Raw genomic sequence first — 23,019 nt, forward strand, 5'->3', positions numbered from 1 at the left:
ATCAACCCTAGAACCTTCGCAAAAATGAGCTAAAGGAATTCCCTTGACAACAGCCCTTTTTTACATGATGTGCCCCAGATGACGTCTCCAATATCACCATGTACACATTTTTATCGATATAATTCGATGGGGTACCACTTACAAGGTTAGTACAAGGGTCAGTACCATTTCATTAAACATTAGGTCAGAAATAAAGAGCGATTCCAAGGCCGGAACGCACAGTGAATTGCAAAATAAAGTACAAATTAGGATTTGCAGAATTGTAGTCCATGATAAAATAAGGCATGATGAACTAATGTGATTACTCCTAGAAGAACACGCTGGATGATACTGTAGATTTAAATACCACTATTTATAGAACATCAAACATGACAGTGTACACGTAAGTTAAGACACCCTCATATACCTCTATACTTCCTATGGGTTTCCATATGGGGTGGGACATATTTGAATAAATAATGCCTTCATTTACATAAATAAATAATTTATCTTTATTCATACGGCATATTATTAATGATTTACAAAATAAATTATTAAATACAAGAAAACATGAGTGATAAGCGACTTTTCACGTGAAAATGGAAATACACAACACAGAAAATAATAATACTGTTATCTACTTTGAGGTTGGTTAGACAACTGAAAAATTTAAATGACCAAAATTCGTTCAAGGGCATGAAAGAGGGAACCATAAACAGATTAGTCAGACTAAGTTCAAAATACAATGGAAATATACAATATTGTCTGAGCGTATACAATTAAGTATAAAAAGTTTCTCACAAGAACATATAAATGTAGTCGTTGGTAAAATATGAAATATTTTAGGCACTCGGAATTCATTCCACTATTTTTGCACATTTAAAGCCATGGACATAAAAAAAATATTTACTACGTCAATAGCGAACGGTACACGTGTACGTCGATATGTACGGATTGCGCATAAAATAATGTTTATCATGCGCCGACCACTACAATGTCATTCATGTCCTCAAATAGACTCTAATCAATTATGCTCAATACATTGATGCTGAATCGTATCCCAGCAGAACAAATACATTTTTTCAATTTTTAAAACTAAAGATTTCCTAAGGAACTGCGTTTCTATAAGCATTCAAAAACCAACCATTAATCATTTGTAACACCTTTAACTAAGTCTCAAAAAATCGTCCTCTTTTCTCTACAATTCAGATGCAGCTAAGACTTAAGAGTTATTTGACACCACAAAATTCAATGGAATTATGAAAGCACTTGCATCGCATACACGATGGACATCACATCCGAAACCTTGAATTGGGAAGTTGAAATTACAATTAATTGACATTATTGGCATCATTTTTTTTTATTCGCTAGAATAACGGACTATTGGGTAAGCGTATGGATAATATCCACGGTAGTACTGATTAGCATCGTCAGAATACCTTTGATTTGCTGAATAATACGGGTAAACAAGGCCAGCCTGGCTACTGACAGTCTCCGGAGGGTAATTCATGACTGGCGATCTGAGAAAATAATTAAGATGGCCGGCTTCCCCGTTGTATGGGATAAGCTCTCCGCTATCGGAAACGATACCTAAAATAGCTGCTCCCTCCTCAGCCGCTGAAGCCTCAGACTTGATTTCTTCTAGATCGAAATTCCTATCACTGAGCGCGATGGGTTTCAAGTCAGTGATTTCATCACTTCCCTCATCTTCTTCATCATAGTCGTATAAGGTGAAAATGGGCTCAGAACTTATTTTCGGAGAGTTCAGCGCTGAAGTTGCCGGTGTGGATTGAACTGAAACCCCATCAGGAGCAACATTGGAAACAGCAGGTGAAGCATCGTCGTCAGATCCAGACTTAGGGAATGGTATGGGAGAATAATCCGGAGGAGATTGGGAGGGCGAACCAAACCAAGAATAATGAGGAAGTGTCTGACCGAGAGACGGCAGAGGAATGCTGATATCATCAACTGGTTCCTCAACCTGATAACCTCCTAAATTTTGGTTTCCAGGAAATCGGTCAGGCTGTGATGGAGGATTAGGACCAGCTGCTGAGAATGGAGGTAAAAAGGGATTTACGGCTACGTTCTGGTTTGCTCCATTTACAGTGGGGCGACCAAGCAAAAGTGGGTGCTCATGACTGTGGTGGGGAGGATAGGCAGTCGGTGGATAATGCGGTGTAGTGCTGTAAACGTACGGCGTTGTACTCTTCGGAGTTGAGGTAGTTGTGAAAGGGGTGCTAGTTGTCCTTGGAGTTGAAGGAGTACTGCTAGGAGGAGTGGTAGTGTAATAATTAGGCGTTGTGGTAGATGGAGTGTAAACAGGAGTGGTTGTTCTGGGAGTGGAAACAGTTGTATATGGTGTAGAAGGGGTAGTGGTTGTAGGAGTTTTCGGCGTCGTTTGGGAAGTTGTAGGAGTTGTGTAACGAGTGGGGGTAGTGGTTCGTGGGGTGGTAGTGGTCGATATTCCAGGGGTGGTGGTATAGTAATGAGGCGTGGTAGTTCTGGGAGTCTTCGGAGTCGTTTGAGAAGTCGTGGGGGTTGTGTAAGGAGTAGGAGTAGTGGTTCGGGGAGTAGATGTAGTAACTGGAGTGGTAGTAGTTGAAATTCCAGGTGTGGTGGTATAATGATGATGCGTAGTGGTTCTGGGAGTTGTTTGGGAAGTTGTAGGAGTTGTGTAATGGCGAGGAGTGGTTCGAGGTGTAGTTATTTGGGGTGTGGTGGTATAATAATGATTTGTCGTAGTTCTAGGAGTGGATGTAGTTGTACTAGGCGGGGTGGTAGATGTATTCGGAGGAGTTGTGGTGTAATAATGATGGGTTGTGGTTCTGGGTGTTGATGAAGTGGTAGTAGTTGGTGTGGTAGAAGTTATTGGTGTAGTGGTATAGCGGTGATGCGTCGTAGTTCTAGGAGTGGATGTAGTGGAACTAGGCGGGGTGGTAGATGTATTCGGAGGAGTAGTGGTGTAATAATGATGGGTTGTGGTTCTGGGTGTTGATGAAGTGGTAGTAGTTGGTGTGGAAGAAGTTATTGGAGTAGTGGTGTAGTGATGATGCGTGGTAGTTCTGGGAGTGGATGTAGTTGTACTAGGCGGGGTGGTAGATGTATTCGGAGGAGTTGTGGTGAAATAATGATGGGTTGTGGTTCTGGGAGTTGATGAAGTGGTAGTAGTTGGTGTGGTAGAAGTTATTGGAGTAGTGGTAGAGCGATGATGCGTCGTAGTTCTGGGAGTGGATGTAGTGGTACTAGGCGGGGTTGTAGAAGTATTCGGAGGAGTGGTGGTGAAATAATGATGGGTTGTGGTTCTGGGTGTTGATGAAGTGGTAGTAGTTGGTGTGGTAGAAGTTATCGGAGTAGTGGTGTAGCGATGATGCGAGGTAGTTCTGGGAGTGGATGTTGTGGTACTAGGGGTAGTGGTTGAGGTAGTAGGAGTGGTTGTATAATAATGATGTTTAGTGGTAATGGGAGTTGTTATCATGGTACTGGGGGGAGTGGTGGAAGTACTTGGAGTACTGGCAGTATGATAATGATGTGTTGTTGTTCTGGGTGTAGACGTAGTTGTACTTGGTGTAGTGGAGGTGGTGGTAGTTGTAGTCCGTGGAGTTGATGGAGTACTCGTTCTGGGAGTTTCAGGAGTAGTGTAATAATGATGAGTTGTTGAAGTGCCAGGGGTGCTTGGAGTGTTCGGCGTCGTAGGGGTCGTCGATGGTGTGGTAACGGAAGTCGTACGAGGCGTGGTACTCGTGCTATAATACGGTGTAGTCGTCGATCTTGGTGTTGTGGTAGTCTTCGGGGTTGTGGGTGTGGTCACAGGTGTCGTAACGGAAGTCGTACGAGGCGTTGTAGTCGTGCTGTAATAAGGTGTAGTCGTAGTTACTGGAGTAGTTGAGGTGGTGGTTACTGGGGTAGTTGGGGTGGTTATAGGGGTACTTGGAGTCGTACCAGGTGTTGTGCTTGTGCTGTAATAAGGTGTAGTCGTTGTTACTGGAGTAGTTGAGGTGGTGGTTACTGGGGTAGTTGGGGTGGTAATGGGGGTACTTGGAGTCGTACCAGGTGTTGTGCTTGTGCTGTAATAAGGTGTAGTCGTTGTTACTGGAGTCGTGGTGGTTACTGGGGTAGTTGGGGTGGTTATAGGAGTACTTGGAGTCGTACCAGGTGTTGTGCTTGTGCTATAATACGGCGTAGTGGGCGTGGTTATCGGAGTACTTGGAGTCGTAGGTGGTGCTGTCGTAGTGCTAGTGGTAGTCGGCGGCGTAGAAGTTTTTACGTGAAAATACCAAGGTCTCGTGGGCCTCTTAAGGTGTGACCCTGGAGCCAGACCACTGTATATGAACACGTCAGGATTTGAATTTTCTCCAGGATTCGGTCCACGATTCTGATTGACTTTACTAGGTATCAGAATAGTCAGGATAGATGGCCGTTTTTGTGGACGATTTGGATACCGGGAAGGGAGAGTATTATGAGGAAAAATGGTTCCTGGTCTATCAAGCGAAATGGGATATCCAGGAATACGGACGAAAGGAGGCCTTCTGTTCGGTCGTCTAGTCGGAAGCCTATAAGGATATACCATAGGAAGCGTCCCTGTTGGTATCCTGGTTGATATGGGTCTGCTTCTTTCCGATGGCGATGGGTTTTCCTTCTGGAGTGCGGAATTGTCTGGTTCCTCATCGGACGAATCTTCCCCGTCTGCTACTACCGCAGGCTGTTCGGCTGAATCGGTCTTCTTTGCTTCCTGGAATACGGTCTCCTCGTCGTCATCGACATCGTCGGTGTCATCCGCTTCCGAATCCGTCCATTCCCTCATCGGCCATTGCCTCCTGAACCACCTGTTCCAGTGGTCAAGGAAGGAGTTTGCCCACTCTTGGCGATGGAGGACCGTCCCCAGGGGAGACGGGAAGAGGGGCGGGGATGGTTCGTTCCTGAGGTAGTGGGTGGCGTCTTCGGGTTCTACCGCGTGCGCAGACATCTGGCACTGGAGCAGGACGGAGGCGAAGACGAAGAGCCCAGCAATCTGACAGTCGAAAAAAAAAATCAGCGTCAAATTATGCCAGATAAAAAAGATAAATTTACTAATCGGTCATGCTCCGAGAAAATTCAAATACTACCATTCGCGGATAAAGAGGGGTCTAGGTGGGAGGCCTGGAGGGAAAACTATCAGCAATAGTGGAGGTCCGGGAAGTTACGAAAATGTTGAGAATTTCGAGGCTGGTGACCACACTATAGGGTGTCTCATTACTAATTTTCCAAAGAATTAAGTTTTGAAAAAACATTTATGCACATTTTAGTAGCATTTATGTACATTTTAGGGTTTTTAGGGCTCTCCTCTCCTGAATATATCCGAAAATTCAATAAAAGATATAATTGTGTCTAGTGTAAATTAGATAATAAAGGGTATATACCTCTCTGGATCCGCCATTGAAGACCATCGCCACTCACCATGCAATACGTTAGACATTCACGCATTAGTAAATTTAAAAAAAACTCGGAATTTTAGGCACAGATAAAACAGAAAAGATATGTGAGTATTCAAATCGTTTTTCCAAATATTATCGATTTCTGAGAGGCTAAATAGTGAAGTCACTCCTATACGATATACCGTTCGAAGATGAACTCGCTCGTATTATTTATAAAACGATGGAGTACTTGCAACGGTCAGAGTTAGACAATGAGCGATTTATAAGCATGACTCTATGTCCTACGTGAGTCGATACCGGCTTAAAACTGTCGTCTTACACACTGTAAAGAGAATAAGGTATTAAAGTTGCCAGTTTTCGAATCAATATCAAAGGAGCAAACACGAGCTCTGACGTCACACGTCCTGCTTTCAAGGATAATTTTAATATTTGTCGACAACAGCATAACAACGGCAATAACAAAGGCGTGACGGTGAAACGTTTTAAGAACCTATTATGCTATTACGATACTTTTTGAAATTGCCATGAAGCAATTTCCTTTTGAGCCGTGCTTTAATTTTGTTTTGTAGGATTTTATTGCTTTCCAAATGGTGTGAAATAACACGATTGCAAAAATTTATGTTTCATGCTGAAGGCACTAACTACCGTAATTAGTACAACCGAATATAAACAAATTTTATTCCTAGCAATTGACGTATGTGTACGTACTTTATAAATGAAATAGAAAACCCTCAATAACTTTGAGTATAAAAGTTTTCTTGGAAAAAAAACAACTGTGGGTTGTTGTTGATTTTGACGAAAAATAGAGAACATGGAAGTTTCATAATATTTTTACGTCAAAAGATTAAGAGGATAAATAAAGAAAGAAAGTAAATAAACTATAAGCAGTGGTCAGAAAATCAATTCTATCGCTGCATTACGATAAAATCGGTGGACGTAAGGTTTACTTACGTCACTAACTCACTGTGGAAGATGGTAAGTGTTCGTTTCACCGCAAAATCTAAAGCACAGCTTTTAAAATGTTACTGGTGAATGAGCTCAAAATATGTATACTGGGGTAAATATTTATTATGAAGTTTTTACGCCACAAGTACATCGTTGTTTCCGAATTTGTGCAAATACTGCATCCAGAAATAAATTCGTAATGCAAACAGAAAACGAGACTTGGACAACAACCCAATAGCAATATAATTCACTTTTTGACTGATAAACAGAATGGTTTTATCACATTTTCATGACAGAATTTGATAAAATAAACCATATAAAGACACCGATTGATAACCGGATGTCTTCTTATTTAAGTTCATTCCAACTCGTACTATGTTACCTTGGTTGCAATTTGTATAAAAGGATCTTTAATAAAAATGGTACGAAAGATACGGATACTTCAAGGTTTTTTCTTGATCAGAAGTTTTTACCGCTGAATTAAAATAATCATTGAACGTTCATTCGTTTTTACTCCGCTACATGATTTTAGTGGAAATAATCACAAATATAAACAAGCATGCTGCAATTTGCCGATGACATAACTGTCATAGTGGAGACAGAAATGGATCTGAAAAAGATTTTGGGGCAATGGTTGCAGCCAAAAAATAAGCCCCAAAAAAAAACGAGGAATTAGAATTGAGCAGAAGAGAAGAAGACAAGACTAACATGAAAATAGGGAAACAAAAAGTGGTAGAGGTGGATGAATTCTGTCATTTGAGAGGCAGGTTAAGTAGCGACTGGGAAAGCAAGAAAGAAATTAACAGTAGGATAATCCTGTCAAAGAGAGCATTACACCAAAATAAAGGTCTACTTACAGCGGGGAATTTAAATATAGAAGTAAGGAAACAGTTTATCAGAAATTACAATAGGAGTATGCTTTTCTACGTAGGTGAGGCATGGGTAATGATAGCCGCGGAGAAATCTAGGATTGAGTACTTCGAAATGTGGGGCTACAGAAGAATATGATGAGGATCAAATGGACCGACCGAGTTAGTTATGAAGAAGTCCTAAGAAGAGTAGCCTCATGAAAACCTTGACAAGAACACGAGACAACCTTATAGGCAATATCTTGAGACATGAATGCCTGATGAAGACAATCTTAGAGGGAAAATTGAATAGAAAGAACTTAAAAGGAAGACCTAGAACAAAATATATGAAACGGATAAAGAAGTATGTGAAAGAGAATAAATACGTAAATGTATAAAATTAGCTGATCGGAGAATTAAGTAGAGAGCTGCGTCAAACTTATCTTTGGATTGTTGACCAGTGATGAAGTGATGATGAAGACAAAACAATTCAATTAGCCAAATCATGAGACACGATGATGAGACGAAGAAACTCCTCGAATGACAAGGCATCGAAAGGATTGCAAGAAACAGTTGATGACGGATGCGAAACAGAAGAATAACGCAAGCGTCACATGGTTCTCTCTAAGAGTAATTGCGTAGGAAACTGCGTCAACTCATCCAATAGATTGTTTACCAGCGATGATGATGATACACCCTTTGTAGTGCTCGAAAAGACGTTAGAGCCGGGGAAGCAGTGGCGTAACAATGGGGGGGATGTATTCAGAGCGTCAAAGAAAAAAATTTACAAATCTTGTCTGGATTTGATATGTAATAACTGCATCTGATTTGAGTTAAATTTTAAGTGCCAATATGATGTAAAATGCATTTTAAAGCATGATATTTTGCAAAAATTAACTCGCCGTTTTCTTCAGGGTGGCCCCAACTAACCCCCTCATCACCTTCCCAGAGCCCCCACATTACCCCCCCCCCCCCCCCAAAGCATAATCCTAGTTACGCCACTGCGGAGAAGTGCTGTTAAGCTTCCTCTTTGGCATATATTATATTGTAAACCATGCCTGCCGACAAATGTTTTGCTTAATATTTTTAAGCAAAAAACATTCAATAATATGTTAGAATTCCAAAAATTATGGACCATTGATGGTTTTCGAGAATGGTATAGAAACAAAACTGGCCCAGTCGGGTATTCCGCTCCCGAACTATTTACCGCAATATGACGGGAATCCATTAGCATAGCTCAGTTGTGTTATCTCTGAGATCTATTCCCGCAACGCCCGAGGCTATGCTGACGTGGAAGGAAGAAGGGCTACACTAAGTGCAAGGCTATACATGTGTGGTCGGGTCACAGCTGTGAGCAAGGAATAGAGTTTTAAATTGGAATTTACAAAGCTATTAAAAGCGAGGAAGGAATAAGTTATAAAGAAATATCCATGCAATGTGTACATGAGAATCATATCTAGGGCGAACGCTGTTTGCGGGGTAGTAAGCAGATGGAAAACCCGAATTTTGATTGTCATCAGTTTAAAATTAGTTACGGAGATGCTATGGAAATTTTCTTATACGACGCTTTTTTGGGCTGATAATATTTGGTTATTACCGTAAATTTCGAAATACTACTTATCAAAACAATCAGTTTATCACAACTGACGGCTCATGAGGTGTTTTATGGAATTTTTATGTTGAAATAAATACACGCGAATTTCCACGATTATAAAATGTATTACGACCTGGGATTCAATGTTAGGACATAATCTGAAAGGTATATGAACCTTGAAGATGACGTAGTAACACTGAAACCTAGATCGCAATAAATTTAGTAATCAAGGAAAATGGAAAGTATTTATTTTAAGATGGAAAAATTCCACTCTATCACCGTCGAATCTTCGGATTAATTTTTATTCAACGTATTAGCTTGTCGTTCAAGGATACACGTCAATCGGAATAATTTGAATTTGACATTTGCTTGGCTTTTTTCCCCTATAATACAATGATACATTTATGTTTTGAATGAAAGAGGAGTGGCCCGCAAAATAAGCCGGGCGAATATGTGCAATTGTTTCTTTCTCGAACTCTGCCTTAAGAATACGGAGTCGGAATAGGATAGAATGTCGGAAGCGGCGAAACTTTTAATTGCCTTGTCGTAATAATTGTGTTTCCTGAATTTCCCTATTATATAACACCAATGCTTTCCCCTGGGCGTAAATACTTAAAATAACATTGAATAGGGTAGTTTCCTTCATCAAAGAAAACGAAAGGCATTGATTGCGATTCGTTACCCACCATAAGTGCATTCATAATAAACAAATTATTTGGTTTTAGAAATACCGGTTTAGACGAATGGCAATGGTCAATTTTATCCTCATTTGAAAAAGGCCAGATTGGCGCCCATGCGATGCCACTCCACGTGACGTCACAGGGACCTAGCTTCTATACGAAGGGATAGGAGTTTTACATCGTCTGAGATTACCAATGCATGCATGAGGCACAGAGCTCAGGGAAACATTTTTTAATGATCACCTATTAGAATTGGCTACGGTCGGAAAGTTTCCTTCTTTTGATAAGGTATTAATAATCCTTTTTAAAAGCCAATCGCTACCAGCTAGCAGAGTACTCTGCTACCTGCTAGCATCCTGCGTCGTATCAGCGCTCAAAGCCTCGCCCCAAGGTCACCTCACTTGCTGCATCGGGAACCAGAACAACGTCGCACGGGGTTTACCCACCATTCATACTTATCCGTCGCGTTCTCGCGCGCTTGAAAATTTTCACTTTTCCTTTAATCGCGAAAAATAGATATCGTCATTTAAAAATCTAAAAGCGTGAAATACGTACTCCAAGAGTAATAATCTTTCAATTTAGGCAATAAAAAAATAATAGGAAACCACCCTATTGGCATGTGAAATGAGGGGTGTGACAAGATATACAAGCTAAACTATTGTACACTCTCATAAGACTACCATTGGGAGCGCAATTTCCACGTTTCTCGTAGTCTATCTAAATAAACGTGGAGGAGGTGGAATTCCGGCCTATGCATCTGAGAGGCTATGCGTTTATGTACAATGTCATGAAGTGTACGTGAAGTAAGGAACGAAAAATAATAGCAAAAGTTAAATTTAAATAATGAAAGAATAAATCAAACGGCCGCATAATGCCGGTTTAAAAAATCGACCTGATTATTCTACTCCCCATAGTATATTTTGATACGCAGAAATCAAGGATCTGAGAAAAAATAAATAGTCGCATACTAATGGAAAATCATCACAAACTTTGAGGATGCAAGGAAAGCTCCGTAAATATCGACCATTTGGTACTACTGGCTCAAGGTTCTTAAACTGTCAGGTTGCCTCATTCGTAACTGCGCATGCGCTAACAGAAGTCCCGCTGTGTCACTGACGACCCTGTATCCTAGCTGATCCCAGCCATTACATTGTTTGTACGCTAGAAATTGAGAGAGAATAAGTTCCTAAGACCTTGCGCCGCCTTGTGTTTAACGCGAATCTGAACACATATCCTGCAATTTCACTGGAAATCGTCTTTGTAATCCACTACTCATAAGACGAACTTTTTGAGGGTGAAGAGCGCCTTTACTCGTCGAATATGCCGGGCTCCCGTTGTACTATGGCAACGTGCTCCAACAGCTTGTCGGTAACGAAGAAAGGTGGACGGAATGTCTCATATCACAGGCGGGTGCTTAAATTGAAAAATCTTTTTATTGTATATATTAACTAATCGATTTCATTGACCGTGTCTCGCCCTCCACACATGTGAAAAAAGTGGTGAAAGTGAATCAGTCAGACAAACTAAGTGGATATGCTAAAGATTTGGTAATCAAGAGCTTAGATAATCCCATTGCATTGGAAAATCAGGAATTCTTCTCTTTTAAGGCAAATTGAACTTAATATTTTGCGCACTCATTTATGCAGGGACTATTTTGCAAATTCATCGTTTACCTCGTATGCTATGAGTAACATCGCGTGCCAATGGTAAGATATTAGGTAAACAAATTTCTAGTACTAAGTCTGTAAATTTGAGTCCTTCTGTATGCCTTTGAGAGCTATCGAGAAATTTTCGAGGCCACGGTTGTGCAAAATTGTTTATTAATTTAGGGAATTAAAGGACAGAAAAGTTTTAGCGCGTATAAAAATATTTATCAGGAATCAAGTGTTAAATCTTAGTTCACATAAACAGAAAATTACGTTAATTTTAATTATAATATATTTTCTCTCGAACTACTAAATTGGTTAAGAATAGCCTTTATCAGCTCATTAATGTTGATTTGAGTCGAACCATATAATATTTTGATGTACTCTTTCGCGTTTTTATTTACCTGCAAACTGTAATGAAGTAGACTCTGTCCTCTAATTAGGACTAATTCGACAAATTACCGATGTTCTGTGCTGTGTCTCCAACTTGGACAAAGCAATTATTAAATGTTATGCCAAGTTGAGGGTCTTCATAAGAATAAAATATTTGAACGAAAAAAATGTAACAAGGAAGAGCAACTTTGGTAGTGCCACTAAAAAGATTTAAAAAATTGTTCAGTAAATCCTTTTACATAAATTCTTGAGTCCTATTATTTATACCCTCTTCAAAATGAAACTTGACGGTGGAGTTAAATTTCTACAACAGACTTATGATCGACCAAATAGCTCATATGCATTATTGTAAGTTTTTGTTTCAGCAATTGTCACTTAAAACTATCGAATTTGTTTCCTGCAGTGCTTTTTGGTGCCATGAAACATTTTTCTTTTAGGTTTTTTGACCAAATGCTACAGTGGAAACTTTCTGTGAGAATTAAGATAGAGAAGAGTCCTCTGATTCGAAGGCTGTTCTCCACTCAAGCGGGCAACTATGGTCCTGTTTTGATAACGGCAATTGTTGGTGGAATGATATTTAAAAGAAATTTTCCATTTATAGAAATTATTTTACCGTTCAATTCTTATTTCTCTCAGCATAATATTGAAGTTAGTTCCGTTTCATCTGTATGATTTATTGTTAACGTATGATCACTTTGAATTCCTATTACGAATGATTTGAAAATGGTAATAACGGTAAATTTGCTACTCTTTTCATTCTATATGCTTATTTTTTCTTCCCATTGAAGTAAATGATTTCAATGTCCTCTTGCATAATTTTCTTTATCTTATATATTTTCAAAGCCCGGCGAGGAATGAAAACGAGCACAATTTCTATTTAAAAAGGGGCGGAACTAATTTTTTGAAGCAACCAATTCGTTTTTTTTCGTATTTCCTCCCAACCATTTCAATCTAAGTTTAATTTGTATTGCGGAAGTAGCAAAGAAAACAGTGTTATGAGAGTTACAGAAAGGAAGTATGGACATGGAATTAACTGGCACACCTTCCCATTTTATCAGGACATTATAGCGTCTGAGTACACGAGTTTATCTTTTTTTAAATCTTAACATTATTATTTTCATAAATCGGCATTCAATTTAAAATTCGGCTTATAGTGTTCGATAGAGGGTAACTTCAAGAACTCTCTGCGGTGAGCAGTTACGCCCGCGGAGAGGCTAGAATTTGATATGGCGCTGGAAGCTGGGTCATCAGTGACGTCAAGCCAATGGGAGCCCGAGTCGCGAATGAGGTAACCTTTACTCTAAGGACCTTGCTACTGGCTATAATTACTCTTTCTAATCCAGAGCTGGAGAAATTAAATTTCAAGACTTCTAATTTTAGAAATGTGAAAATTTTCTACTCAACCATTATTGTTATTATGGCCGCTATATATTTCGCCATCAAAATGTATAGCACAATAAACAACGCAGTTTAAACCTTTCCTGAATAGAGCTGAAAATGTATACACTTTTGACGTTGCTTAGAAGTGACATTGCGTTATAATGGGTTAATCGTAAATATTGTAAGTAAAAAATGATTAGCAATAAGTATCCCAATGCTCATCTACCTTGCAAAAATTAATCACTACGTTGGTGTGCGGGAAGGGGGGGGGGGGTGAGAATTCCACCGCAGGGACAAAAGCCCAGCCTCTCAGACGGAACAGCCAACCTCATTAATGAACACATGGACACACCCACTCATGCATACAAGAAACCAAACCAAGACCCTCAGTGAGGAGTGTAAAGACCGAGGTTTCCTGGTTTACAATCCAGGATTCTTCGTAGTGCCGAAGAGACTCTGCTAAGGATGCCTAGTTGTCGGTAGATCTACACTCATTCATTAGGGCGAGAGTATATCTAACAACTTTTCTATTGGTAAAACTTTTTTATTCCAACTACATAAATTTTCAGAGTTTCTTAAAGCTTCAGAAAAATATCACTTACATTGATAAATTGACTGTATTGTAGCTCTGACGATGTATTTCGTCGAAAAAAACCTTTTTGAATTTCTATGTCTTACGATTCATCTATTGGATTCAGCTACATAAAAATTACTAAAATCCCTAATGAAAATGAAGTCTTTTAAGGCAAACCATCAGATTTTTCAATCCTCCGATTTTACACTTTATTTCCACGTTAGAATTTAAAGCAGCAAGTTCATGATTAGTATCGCCAAATTCGATAATGGAGAGACTTAAAAATTCATTTTTCCAGAGAATGATGAATATCACGACAGACTTCATTGCAATAAAATAATCGCCTTTCGTTTGGCAGGTTATTTACCTAGTCATTTTATTATTTAATATTAACGAATAATATGCCCAGTAGTACTAAATGGCCGATATTTAGACTTTCCTTGCATCCTCAAAGCTAGTGATGCATGTCAATTAGGATGTGGCTTTTTTTATTTTACCCATATTCATGATTTATAGGTCTTAAAATATACTTTGGGGAGTAGAATACTCAGGTTGATTTTTTAACATTTAGAGGTAGCTCAAAAACACAAGAATGTAATGGGATAACTTTTCTCAAATAGGCAAAGTAACATAATTTATAGGGCTCATTATAAAATTTACACCCGAATACTTAACGTGTAACATGACCAAAACTTAATGCTAATCATGGACATAGTCTTCGTCCCTCCGCGGCATCTATGGATACTTCATTCCTATTACTCTCGGTCACAAATTTGGGTCTCTTGTTTTCATGAGAACCCGCCACAATATATCCAAAATTCACTCCGTTTTTACGGAACCGTTTTCAAGGATTAAAATATTATAGCGTACAACACGGCAGTGTTCTCCCCCTAACGCTGCGCTGGATGCTCGCGAGCTGCCCCCGGGTCAACCGATTTGTCCTGCTAAGCTATTGCCCTACGTACGTCCCGCTCGCCATCTTCTTGGCTATTTAAGTTTTAACCGATCCGCTTTTTTAATTTTTTCCCAGGAGGGACTTGCAAGCTAAAATTCTAATATAAGCAAGAAAAAATGAGTAATAAAAAGTTAACAAATTGATTTAATAACCCGAATTTTTAATCTAACTAAAAAGAAGAAAAAAACCACCCTTCCATTACCTACCTAATGTTTAAGTTTTACAGATGGAATAGTTAATTATCAAAGCCAAAATCGTGGCGTATATAAGGTAACGTTTTACAACGGAGTGATATAAATTCACCATCATGCATTTGAGAGTGTAGCTGTAGCATTGTATTAAAAATTTGCAGAGAAATAATTTGATTTAAGAGGTTGAAATTGATGCTTATTAAGTTTTTGGTTATGAACATGTAGTCTTGTTTTTAAGTTATTTTTCTATTTTTGTGTAATATTTCCTCGTTTTATTTTAATAAAAAAAGAATTTTTGCATTAATTTTAAATCTATTATAATATTTTTTTTAACTTTAACTACCGAAAACTTCTGGGTGAAAAAGTGCGATGGGCCTAAAACGATAAAAGACGCCAAAAGTCAACTTTAAAGAAACATTAAGAAATATTTGGAAACAGTAACAACCTTGCCATGATTCAAATCTGGAATCTACTGATCCGTAGTCAGATATGATATTCTTTACGTCAAAAGGCATCTTCTTCGATGCCGAAGAGATAAATTGTTAAAATTTATTTTGCGGCTGAGCGATTGATAGAAATATTAACTGTCGGAAATGGAAGCACATACTGCCCCTGAATAACTAAAGAGAGTGTAAGAAAGCATGGTCATCTGTTTCTGATCTGTTGCGAGAATTTTGATTCGATAGCTAATAGGATGAGTTGACTGACAAGATTTTTCCCGGAAGGACAAACAAACAAGGAAGTGGGTTCATTGAAACGTGATAAAATGAGTAATAATGAGTAACTAAATTTCATCAAAATGAGTACTTACTTTGGAGAGCTCCATTTTGCTGGCTTATGGGACGGTCATCCACTACTTGTAGAAATCCTCGATTGTCCCAGATGGTGAAGCACCAGGAACCCGTTGATGAAGTTCACTTCCTCCTAAGACCTCAGACCGACGAATATTTAATGGTATCCCCGAACATGAACGGCCCGATCCGGCCTCTGGTCACTTCCAATATGAGCCCCAAAAGTGGGCAACAGGGGGAGATATGGGCGCCAATTCTCTCATTTCAAGTGCACCGCAAGATGGTCACCCATTGGCCATAGCCATTACTCACCCCACTAACTCAGTTACCTATTCATCCAACCCCGGACTGCAAGTTGCGGCCCACCCGCTGTCTGTCAGTCAAACCATTTTCAGAGAATCATGGCTTTTAGACAGGTCAAGCGACGTGGCCTGCAGCACTGCATACCGTTTATCGCGAACATAGTCATCATCCCTCCGTGGCCAACAATAGATTCTTCACTCACACTCTTGGTCGCAATTTTGGGTTTCTTTAGAACGTTCAAGTTGTTTTCTCGAGAACCCATTCACAATATGTTTGAATTATCAATTTTAGTCCTTTTTAGCCAGTTAACAGCTCACGGAAATGAAATATTTTTATCGAAGCTAAATTTTTTTAAACAAAGAATTTATAATAACTAAAACTCCAAGGTCAAAAACAGACGCTTCATTCGTACCTTGGGTTACAAATTTAGGTCAATTCTGAACAGTTAGTCTTAATAAGCTTCCTTGCGCCTAAAATATATTTACATTAGAATCTATATGCTGCTCAGACACTTATATTTAGTGCTAAGGAGGGTGGAACAAGTCAGCCAGCAAGTTAATAGGTTAGGGAGAAGAGATATTTTTAACGATTTTAACTTACGGTTTAGATGGAGCGAGTTCTGAGCGGGAAGAGGATGTTAAAAACGTGTTAGAGCGGATGAATGGTTAGTAGGCTGGGAGGGGGGGGGGAAGAGACTAGAATATATAGATGTAATGAAACAGGCCTTATTGTGAACTGATGAGAGACATCCAAGATGGGAGGGGACTGAACAAAAGGAATTCCATCACGCTCCATGTAAACCTAACTTAACTGGTAGAATATCTATATATTAACAGGGTCAGACACTAAGGTCATGACGAGGAGCTGTTCCATTACCCAATAAAATGTTGAAGAAGCTAAGATTCGCAAAGCGAAGATTTTCGGATGAAAAAGTAAAGGAGAGGTGATTTTCTGCACTTGTTTGGCCACACCTTGAATATGCACCGAACATGTATGATCCAGTGCGGAAAGACTAAATCGCTCCACTTAATAAAATACAAAGGAAAGATGCGCGATTCGTCAAAAACTGTTACGGGCCTACAGAAAGCGTTACATAGATGTCAAAGGAATTGGACTGGGAGCCGCTGGAGACTCGGAGGCTTAGATTGCTTGAGTAATTGAGAATAGATATCTTTAAGAGCGACTCGGAGAACATCATACTTGAACGCCGCTGTAGAATGTTCGACAGAAACGATAAATTAAGAAAGATATTTTGATGATCGGATAGGTATGGGAATTTCTTCTTCCAATGAACAGTAAAAGACTTAATAAGAACTAGGTGGAGCTTCGTTAAAGCGTTTCCTTTTTTTCCAACGCCTAGTGCCTTTACACCCCCAGCCATACGTCTATCGAGGCTGCCCGCGGTGCAGTAAGTAGATGTACATGAATGTTTTTAACAAAGCAAATATTTCAAATAAAGAGTTCATCAAAACAGTATTAGACTCCGCGGCGAACAAAAGAAACTTCAGTCACACTCGGTCGCAGATGAAGATCTCTTCAGAACGTTTACCTTGTCTTCACAAGCCTCTTATCTACCCTAAAAACGTTAATGTTCGCCTGTATTCTCAGTATAAAGAAGGCAGTAGACGAGGAAAAAGTGGATGACAAGAAGGGAAAAAGAATACGTCGGATAAAACATATGTAACAGATAATGAAGGGTGTGAAAAAATACTTATCAGGCGTGTTAGCTGATAGGAGAAAATTTTGGAGAGTTGCATCAAACCTATCAAAGCATCGTTGATCAGTGACGATGATTCTCTGTTAAAGGGCAGGCACTCCTATCTTGTGCTAACGAGGATGGAAACAGTCAACCAGCCAGATAACTATAAATAACTATAACTATAGTCTATATATATATATATATATTTAACTATAACTAAAACTATAACTATAGATAAGTATAAATATATAAATAACTATAACTATAACTACATAACTATAATCTAATAGATAACTATAAATAACTAAGATGGAGTATTTGAAACGTTTATATATACTGGCACAAAGGTCACTGTAGTAAAACTGTATCATCATATGTTGGAATTATTTTGAATAGCATATATTTTTAACGCGGCCAAAATTATTAAAACCAACAGCTTATCACGACTCCACGTCCGGCGATAAACCCTTCACTACCATCTCTGGTCGCGAATTTAGGCCTCCTCAGACTCTTTGTCATCATAATCCTTATTTCAACCAAAATGAGTCCATATTCGACCATATAGTCTGCTAAACTGCTCTTTTTGGTGCCAACAAGTATAGTGCCAGTTAATCGGTTAAGAACTTGCTCCCGTGGTGTATACCTATAGGAAAAACGCATTACTTTACTTTTAACGAATTAAAAGCTATAATCTTGTATGTAAGTGCCCATAATACTTTACGAATCATCAATTGAAACATTTTTCATCGTTTACTGCAAATTTCATCGAAATCGACGTTGGTCGAGCGGGTCAGTTTCTGAAATCAGAGCACTTGACATGAAAGGGCCCTGTGAGGTCTTTACCCCAATCCTAAGTTCTTCTCAACTCCAATTTTAAAATTATTCATATATTAAATATATAATATATTTTTTCTTCTATACATATGCACATACATATACTATATGCATTCAAGGAAGTAAGGTAGCGTGTAAGGCAATAGCCCCGTAATTAGGCTAACTTCAAAATTATAAAATGCGGAAGTGAAAAAACATAAAACCAAAAATAATCATAGCCTAAAGAAAAAAATTGAATGAATTTTGTGTGTAAAAAATTCAAAAACCTTAGAGACTGTAAATTGAATAGCAATTCAAAATGTTCAACAAATATGAGGTTAAGCATAATGTACACAATACATATACAGACCCTTTACAATAACGTTTCAATATTATCAAAAGTTACCATCCATTTTTTATCAACCTTAAGTATTTACCAAATCAAATAGGTAGTGCCTTTAACTGCATTAGGTAGGATTTAATACCACTTACGCCCCATTTACCAGAAACTCCTAATTGTAGAAATAATTGATGTCTGCTTTATAATATGTTACTCAGTTAATAAGTTTTTTATGAAGAGTACATAAATAAATACTTGCCGATTAGTGTCCTTAACTGATGCAAAATCTAAATCCACGAACGATGAATGACCTTGCCAGTCAATGCCATTTCACAATCCTTCCATTCTGACACATAACTCATTTCACTACAAGTTCGACGACTTCGCCGTAACGTTGTCCAATCAGCCTATCCCTAAACGGCATACTGGCATACGAATTCATCTTTATTTCCCTTCTCTGAGTGATTCTCGTCTAAACATAGTCGTCACCGTGCGAGGACACTCGGGCAAAACTACGATTTCTTTCAAGCTCAAGGCCACTCTCATTCAATGCCACCGATTATTTAATCTAAGGTTCTTTTCTATCCTCACATGGTTCTTTTGCTCCCTCATATCTCTTTGATAGGGTCCCTATGAGATGAATAACGGATGAAAACCATCTCCTAAGATTTATGTTCAGTTTAGAATTTTACAACTTCCTTGTTAGGGAATAATTGGATACCTTATTGCGGTTCAATTGATTGATCCTGGTGGCGACGCCAAGAAGATCTTAACCCAATCCATTTCTTTATTTTTAGTATTATCATTATTATTTTTCCCTTTTTTCCTCAGTTTTCACTGAGCTGTTTTATTGTAAAGAGCACGGGTATTCACCAAGGTAACTCTTTGATGTTCTATTGCGTTGAGAAATTTTCTCGTGATATGGCAGGTTGAAATTATTACAGCCTTTTGCAATTTGATGAATGTATTTGGATTAAGGTTGAGTGTTTTGAAACTATTTTATATATTTATTGGGATGATACCGGTAGCAGAGATGACAATTGGAGCTATAAAAGCCTATTTTATATTCTTTTTATTTTTATTGCCAATTCTTGGTAGTCATTATTGCCTTTATTATTATCAAAGTATTCTACCGATTAAGGTAGGTTTCCTCTCCTCACCCACCATGTCCAGCACTTCATCGTTCCTCCTCCTCTCCGTCCACTTCACCCTCTCCATTCTTCGCCACACCCACATCTCGAAAGCCTCCAGCCTTTTCTCGTTCTCCTTCCTAAGTGTCCACGTTTCCGCACGTAAATTCCAGATCAAACTCTCCACTAACCTTTTCTTACATATCGAACTTCTCACCAGCGAGTAATGAAAAAGAAAATATATTATTCAAGTAGAGTAATAATCAGGGATGGTAATCGAAACTAAGCGAAAGTCAAAACCAGTAAATTTTCAATAGTTACGTTCCCGAGAGAGAAATGCAGAAACGAAACGAAATGGATTTTAACCCGGGGAGATTAATTCATGGTCGAAACGAAATCGGAGTCAAAACTACTTCGGATCAAAACTAAACTAAAGCTCTGGGAGGGGATCGGGTTGGTGTGGTGGCTAGAGTGTTGGCTTCCCGCCTCGTGGGCTCGGGTTCAAATCCCCGCGGTGGCAGAGAATTTTCAGAGACTGCCCGATCCCTGCTTGAATGTTGTGTGGAAGACATTTCAAGCGCAACTTTTCGTCCGTCAGATGGGACGTTAAGCCGTGGTCCCCTTGGCGCCTTTCGTTAAGAGCAGGCTAATGCCAATGCCGGGTTTTTCTCCACCCTTCTTTACGTACCCTTCCCTCATGGCGCAAATGACCTCAGCTGTGGGTCGCTTCCTCCAAATAATAAACTCTGGGAGAAAACGAAACGCAGATAATGTTTCGCACCAGAGCTAGGGACCACGCGCTTCACCTTCGTACAGTTTGGTTTCGACCGAGTACGAAGCATGGTTGAATGAAGTAGAGGTTCGGCCTACCGCCATTAGATGCATGAGGCACTCATATTGTTCCCACTAATAGGAGAACGGTGAACGCAAACTGGCTATTAAATTTTTAAGCTCAATGTTTAAACCTTTCTACACGTATTTCATAAGTAATGGGTCGAAACTAATCCCTCTTATCCCCCACTCAACTTCTGGGATCCAAAAATTAGCTATGAGCCGCGGAGTTCTGATTAATTGGGATTTGTTCCCGGGAGTGAAGTTTCGCCGCGTCACGGGTCAAAACTAAACTACTTGGTGATTTTAATTTCCTGAGGGAACGAAATTAAACCTAGACCTCGTATTTTCGTTTCACTTGCCATTCATGGTCATAAGATATTACTTAACTCTGAAGTCATAGGATAATACTTATAATAATTGTGAGGCAGCAGGGACATCGACCTAGACATGGAAAAAAGGAAAATTAAGAAAGAATCGGGAAGAACAAGGCAAGAAACAAACTTACAGAAGTAAGGAATCAGTCGAAAATATATAACAAGGATAGAATAATTAGTCAAAAATCCCAAAGGCATTTGGGCATCAACATATTTTAAGTTAAATCTACACGATTCCGCCCGATTTGACAGAAAGGTAAGGAGATACAGATTTAGGAGGAAGATAACATTTAAGCTCGTCCAAGATTCTAAGTGCATGTCATTATCAATAAAATTTTTGCATTAAAAATGCCATTTTGACCTTAGTATTTTTACAACTAATTTATCGCTTAAAAATTGGACTGCAATCTAAAAATGTTTATATTTTATAGATAAGATCCTCGTCAAAAGTTATCTGCATTTAACGTGAAAATTTTAAGACAGTAGAATTTATTACAAAGTAGTGTTACATAAGAAACCAAACTGGTCGAAAGGAAGTTATTTTTCCTCTTCAAATCAGGAATCTCTCACCATATATCTGGGGATCCGGTGTATATGGAGGCTATAGAGAGGTGGAACAATATTATTTAACAATATTGTTCCACCTCATGCAACAATAGGGACCACTCTGAGCACTCAGCCTGTTTATGTCTTGGTAGCCAACGTAAAAAAAGTTTTAAGCCCTCTTTTGTCCTAAGAAGTACGGGGTAATGTCTCATTGGTGTCATGACAAAATTAGGAGTGCCGGAATGTACTCTCCTTGTTTTTTTTTACAAGTGAAATATAACTCTTGAGTGTTTATTATTACAAGTTACGTCTGCATATTTTTAAATGCATGCCTTTGTTTAGTCAGTATTTCAAAAAAATGTTTCGGTTACGAATGTATGTATTATAAATTTTGAGGCACCAAAATTGATAAATGCGTTATTTGACTTTTATGTCTTAACCAGTGCCGGCACAGCATTCCGCCGCGAGACACCACTGTACTGATTGTGCCGATTATCGCATTCTGTTGCTACCTTTCTCTAATTCGTTTCCCTCATCAACTATTGCCGGCCCGTTGGACGAGTAATAAGAGAGTAACAAGTGGGTCAATATGCCGGCCAAAAATGGCAGGAGTAAAAACAGTTATGAGGGAAGGGATGCTTTCATTTCGCCGCCCTGCCCCGAGGAACGACTAATAGCACTGCCACTGACCCCACTCGCGCGAACTTTTCTAACGAGGGGAGACCACAGGAATGGACGTGATTTGGAAAATCGGTGGGACTCCTGATTGGAGCAAGTACGAATATTACAACAGAGGATCCTCGAGTCGGCGTGGAAATTTGTTGTAACCCACCGCGCATTTTAATGAGTTTATAAAAGTGCCGCTTGTGCCGCTTGCTTACAAATTGATCCGAGTTTCACGGGGAAATAAAGAATCGTATTAACCGAAATTTATATACATTATGATGTGTTCTATCAAATCCATTACATTTCAATGATATTCCTAAAAATTACGAACATTATAAATGAAAATATTGGAAAAAAATTGGATCGCATTGCATTCATCACCGCAGATTGGGCGTTCTTGAAAACCGATTAAAATGCGACCGAGGAGAAAAAGAGCGAAGAAGATTTTCTATGATGATGTCTCTTTTTGTGTACAAATTTTACGAATATTATTTAGATTTTAAGTTTCAACTTCACACAAACAACACTACAGACGACACCAGAACATATGCGCACGTCACATTTTTTGCACAAACGTTTTCTGACTGGTTAAGGTGAGATTGACCTACCGGTACAGTTAGACTATTTCGCGCCTTCGGCGCTGCCATTGTGTGACTCAGGCAACAGAATCAGCCCTCTTAGGGTCGAATTTGGGACTTATGTACTATGCCGTCCACTTAGGGGCTAACATCCCGATAAAAAGAATGATTTCTGTTACCACTTTGGTCGCATTTTAATCGGTTTTCAAATATGCTGTAGTATTTGTTTTTTCCCCGATTGGTCCGAATTTATGAATAAATAAACATAATCGGGGATGTGAGCCGAAAAGTATATCCATTTTGATGAGATCTATCAAATTCGTAAGTTTCATTTGCTATTGCTCGCATT

General features: G+C 39.0%; 2 protein-coding genes across 3 annotated transcripts in view; one reads left to right on the forward strand and one right to left on the reverse strand.

The window, feature by feature from the left end:
- The window catches only part of LOC124165377 (organic cation transporter protein-like), a 217,037-nt gene that overhangs the window by 24,210 nt on the left and 169,808 nt on the right, over positions 1–23,019 (forward strand). The gene's annotated exons all lie outside the window — the stretch shown is intronic.
- Positions 468–15,572, reverse strand: LOC124165376 (mucin-2-like). Its single transcript, XM_046542756.1, has 2 exons — positions 15,408–15,572; positions 468–4,987 (listed from the first exon to the last, which is right to left on the reverse strand). Exons 1-2 carry the CDS (start codon positions 15,420–15,422, stop codon positions 1,340–1,342), a joined length of 3,663 nt encoding a protein of 1,220 aa, XP_046398712.1. The 5' UTR covers positions 15,423–15,572; the 3' UTR covers positions 468–1,339.

The sequence above is a fragment of the Ischnura elegans genome, chromosome 9, assembly GCF_921293095.1.
Source record: "Ischnura elegans chromosome 9, ioIscEleg1.1, whole genome shotgun sequence".
NCBI lineage: Eukaryota > Metazoa > Arthropoda > Insecta > Odonata > Coenagrionidae > Ischnura > Ischnura elegans.